At 39.6% G+C, this 5,013-nt stretch overlaps 1 protein-coding gene across 1 annotated transcript in view; it reads left to right on the top strand.

The window, feature by feature from the left end:
- The window catches only part of LOC104162343 (protein unc-79 homolog), a gene marked incomplete at its 3' end in the record, with an annotated part of 42,293 nt that extends 37,908 nt beyond the window's left edge, over positions 1 to 4,385 (top strand). The window contains exons 24-26 of the mRNA XM_009701054.1: positions 1,276 to 1,477; positions 3,108 to 3,287; positions 4,320 to 4,385. Of these exons, the coding sequence (XP_009699356.1) occupies positions 1,276 to 1,477; positions 3,108 to 3,287; positions 4,320 to 4,385 (448 nt within the window). The remainder of the gene's footprint in view (positions 1 to 1,275; positions 1,478 to 3,107; positions 3,288 to 4,319) is intronic.
- Positions 4,386 to 5,013: the final 628 nt, after the last annotated feature.

Raw genomic sequence — 5,013 nt, 5'->3', positions numbered from 1 at the left:
GCGGTTCAGGTGTACAGCATCACGATCACTTCTAATACCTCTTTAGGCAAGCATTATGGGTCTTGGTTATTTGACATATGCACAAAATAGCCAAGGGAAGTGATATTGCCCTAGCCCCACCTTAGAATCATAGAATCGTTTAGGTTGGAAAAGACCTTTAAGATCATCGAGTCCAACCGTAAAAACTTTGATGACTGCAAATGATCACTGTTACGTTTGAACTTCTATAAAGCAGTAAATGTTTTTTATTATTTTCAAATTTATTGACATTTTTCAATTTAAAGAAAAGTAAATTTATAAGTCTTATGACACCCTGCTGAGCTGACAGTGAGAAAATATATTCATGCAAAACCAAATATGGTCTGATCTTTTCAAGATTTCCTTAGGCATGTGATTTTAAGCATGTGAGAGACCCTGTCAATCAGAATTCTCATGATTAAAAATAAGCAGATGTGAAAGTGGATCAGAGCCTACCGATACAAGCGAGATTAAAAAAAACCCAAACTCATATTACATGATTCAGTTCTAGTTCTCTGGAGAATACTATGGATATGTATTTTAAAAAGTTCAGTGTTACTGCCTATAAAAAACTGTTAATATTTGCTAGTTTTATTCCATATAGTGCCTTTTCAAAATAGTTTCCAGAGAACTTGAATTCACTGAGTTCGCTGAGACTATGACCAGTATACTGCACTTTCATATTTAATGTGTGGGTTTTCTTCTCAAACGTAAGTCTTGCTAGTACATCCAGAATTCTAGTGCAGATAAAATGCAGAAGCATTTTGAGGCAAAGTGCTTCTGATACGTTTCACCACAATCTTTCTTCCTCTGTTTGGGCTTGGTGATTCATTCTTTTTGTAATTAAGGACTTGATTCAGTTGCCTAAATATAAACTTTTTGTCAGGCAGTGCTGTGTGTGAAGAGAATACTTTGATATTGTGTAACAAATGTGCAGTAGGACAGAACTTTGCCTATACCTTTGTATTCCTCAAAATCTTAGCAAATTCTACATTCTAAATATGTTCATATTGAACATCATAATGATGTTCATTTATCCACTTACTTACCTTACTTTTCCATTGATATCAGTAGCTTTAGTTCTGATTTGAAGAACTTGGTAGGAAAAAGGAGCTAAACCTTTATCCTGTACTAATTAACAGGAGAAGTTGCAAGTTTAGACCTCCCTTTGCTTTAAAAAATGCTTAAAGTTTTCACATCTCAGTTCTGTGTTGTTGGTTTTTTGTTTTTTTTTTTTTTTTTTTTTTTCCTCTATAGGGTCTCTGCCTCTGCCTTGATTTCCAGTTTGACACAGTTGTCAAGGACAGGCCCACAATTCTTAGTAAGCTTTTGCTACTCCATTTTCTAAAAGCGGATATTCCGGCTTTGAGCTGGGAGTTCTTTGTGAATCGCTTTGAGACCCTGTCTCTGGAAGCACAGCTTCATCTGGACTGCAACAAAGAATTCCCTTTCCCAACAAGTAAGCAGAGTCCAAATCAATCTGATCACCTTTTATCAGCTTCTGGAATTTCAGCTGCCTGCAAGTATCTGAGAGGGATGTAGGTCTCACCTGTATAAATTCTGTAAAATTAAGTAATCTTTCAGGCCAAAAGAGAATAATTCAAAGTGAGCATTTTTGACTGCCTGAATACAGATTAGGCTATATTCTGTTGCACCTTTGAGTGTCATGTTTTACTCTTGCTAGGATGTGATTGCCATCCTTGGTTGAAATGAGGTCTGGTTCTATGATCAGCTGCAACCTGCATTAACCCACTTGTTGTTTTGTAGATGTTCTTATGGTGTCAACATTGCTATTCTTAAAGGCCTAGGTCATGCCTGATCCTGTTCTGTAGTGGTCTGTACAAAGACAGCCCTAGGAGCTGTATGACTATCAAAAACCAAACAAATGTATGGGACACAGCACAAGAGGTACACAGATGCTTAGAGCTGGTGCTCAGTTAACTATTCCTGCAGTGACAAATGTTTGGAAATGTTTGTCCTGTTCATACTTGGTTTCTTGATGAGGTACCATATCTCCTTCCATTCACTAGGAGGGGGCTAGAAAAGAATTTGTGCATGATTGTTTAACATGCTGAGTAATTGAAAACTTCCTTACCCAAGTGGTAGCCCATGAGGCAGATCTGTTTCCATCTGATTTGCTTGGAGGAGGTGGGGACAGCTGTTTGGACAGCGGGTGTTCCCTCAGCAGCCTGATGCCTCCTCCTACAATTGCATGGAGCCCAGGGCGTAAAAATGCCCAGGTGCTGCTGCATCCATACAGGAGATGGATGGAACTGCAAATGTACTTTCTTCTCCAGATGTGAGTAGCTTGACCCCAAGCTGCAAACTGCTGCTGTGGCCTGAGGAGGGAATCTCGGCACTAGTTTCTAGCACCTCTGGCTCCAAATGTAGGGTCATATCTTTAAATACATATATCTGGGAGTGATTTAAAATTTAAAATATGCAAAAGATATTTTTCAAGTTTCTTTTTAACCTTTCTCTTTGCCTTTTCATAGACGTAAGTGGTACAAAGGATGGGTCACTGGCTTTAGTAGCTCAGATAATTAAACTCGAAGGGTTTGAATGCAGTATATAGATATAAGTATAGAAAAGTATTGGTGACCCTGTTAAGACATGCAGTGATATTGCTGGTAACACCACTATAAATGCATAATCACACTTACAGAGCTGCTGTTCAAATCCAGAATGATAGATGTAGGCAGGACAGGAGGTCAGTGAGGCAAAACTAGAGGCCACATTTGGGTATTAGTGATCCATACTCATGAGATTTCTGCCATTTTAAATAGAGGGCACCTCATCTTCCCTTAGCCTGAAATTCAGGTTTTGGTTTCAAGAACCTATTTTTGTCCAGTCTCTAAAGAAAGTAGTAACAGCATAATTTTTTAAACACAGTTACACCATTTGGGGTTTTAATGGATTTCAGAATCGGAGCATGTGAATGAGTACCCTGCAGATGGACCTCTTGAGCCCATAAGAAGCTTTCTTGACTTGAGTGGGACCTGGGGCCCAGCTGCATTTGGCACTTGGCAGCATTAGGGCCTCACCATGCTGTGGAATGAATCCTAACTTGGTCAATTGCATTTGCAAAGCTATCACTGCTGTCCGGACAAATGTCGCCAACCTCAGTGATGCAGCAATGTGGAAGATCAAGAGGGCTCGTTTCGCACGTAATCGTCAGAAGAGTGTGCGTTCCCTGAGGGACAGTGTGAAGGGACCAGTGGAGTCAAAGAGAGCGCTCTCCCTTCCAGAAACCTTAACCACCAAAATTCGTTGAGTATCTGTTTATATTTTTGTGACACATCTGTATCTTCTCCCTTAAGATTGTATCCTATTACTGGGTACACATCAGAATTGTGAATATTTATCCAAATGGGATAGCAAATTTAGTTTCCTGACTGATTTGGGCATTATTCAGATAATGACAAGTTAGTGAGTTTGACAAGGGACATCAGAGACAAACATTATGTCTATGCTGTGTTTGTTTAAAATGCTAGACCAAAATGCTCCAAGATTAGTTTGTGGGTAGATCTTAATTTTTATTTGTGGCTAATACACAGTAGTTTTGTTTAAAGTAGATACAGTGTTTGCAGAAAAATTCCTCTGTTACTAATTTATTTGTTAAATGTAATTATTAATCAATGTCTGCAGCATATGCTAGACATCTTAAAATCAACTGTTAATGTCTCAAATGAGCTTTTGGATATCTTCAGAATTCCTTTGTTAAGAAAACAATGTCCATGCAACACATCCTTCCTGCCAGCTTGTATAGGAGGACCTAGGTGCTGGAAAACCATAGACCTGTGTGGAGTGCTGTACAGATACCTTTCCAAGCAGAAATAAAGCTTACCCGTTCTCACTTAAAGAATTTTCAAACACAGATCAGTCTTTATATTCAAATTGGACCTCTCACATTGCTCCTACTTGTATAATAGGAACTGATAAAATGTTCAAACCTGAGTGCTGGTGAACTGTTAAGTTAAAAGGTGATTTCTTTTCTCTAAAACAAACACCACCATATTTTGGGACTCTTAGGTAATCCTTCTTAACCAATTTCTGATCCTGCATAGGGGCTCCTGTGTGGTGACTTTTGTACCAGCAAAACCGAACAGTGGAGAAAACTAGAGTTATAGAACATGGTGCACAGAGGTGACATGTTTCAAACACTTACACTCGCTGCCTGACAACAGTGCATGAGTAATTGAACATAAATATGCTAGCGCTGAATATATGCTAAAGTGTAAGATGTCAGTATGCCTTTTTAAACAGAGTTGCTTTTTTTTTTTTCCCCCCTCTCCCCTAAGCTGTGAGCTTGACCAGACATGAACAGTCTGCTCCAGCACTTGGAGGAACACCAGAGCAAACACCAGGTGGGTTTGACAAGGGGGGCGTGTTTTGATGGAACAGGAAAAGGAAGGCACTAGCGCTGGCTTTCTTGCTGACCCCTGAGATAAACTTATGCGAAATGGAATTTTTCCAAAAGGCACAGTGAGTCACGTCTCAGCATGGTTTCAAAAGGTGTGAGTTGAAGTTTGCTCTCAATCTGTGCTGGAAAGTGCCCCCAGTTGTAAATAGTACTTCGGGGTTGGGAGGAGGTTATTTAGAGACAGTCAGCTGTGCTGGCAGTGCCTCACTCTCCTGTTTTTCATTGCCCACAGGAACAAGTAAATCTTTAGTAGACTGGCCCCATGGGTCACCTATGTTCAGCCTGATCTTTGACCTTCAGATTTTAGAGACAGCAGACAGAATGCTTTTGATTGTTGGTACTGTAAATTATACTTGTATCCTCTGTATGTTTATAGACATCTTAAGTCCCTTATTTTATATTTACTGACCCTTTCTGAAGATCTCACCCTTCTGTCAGGGATTTGTAGGATAGCTAGCTCAGCAGGGTCCAAGTAATCTCTAAATAATTGTGACTACCGACAGTACTTGCTCCGAGTCCTGTGTAGTCTGACCATTTGGAAGTGAAAAATCTCAGATTCAGATCTTTTCACA

The sequence above is a fragment of the Cariama cristata genome, unplaced genomic scaffold (assembly GCF_000690535.1).
Source record: "Cariama cristata isolate BGI_N322 unplaced genomic scaffold, ASM69053v1 scaffold525, whole genome shotgun sequence".
NCBI lineage: Eukaryota > Metazoa > Chordata > Aves > Cariamiformes > Cariamidae > Cariama > Cariama cristata.
This window is presented reverse-complemented; position numbering and strand designations above follow the sequence as displayed.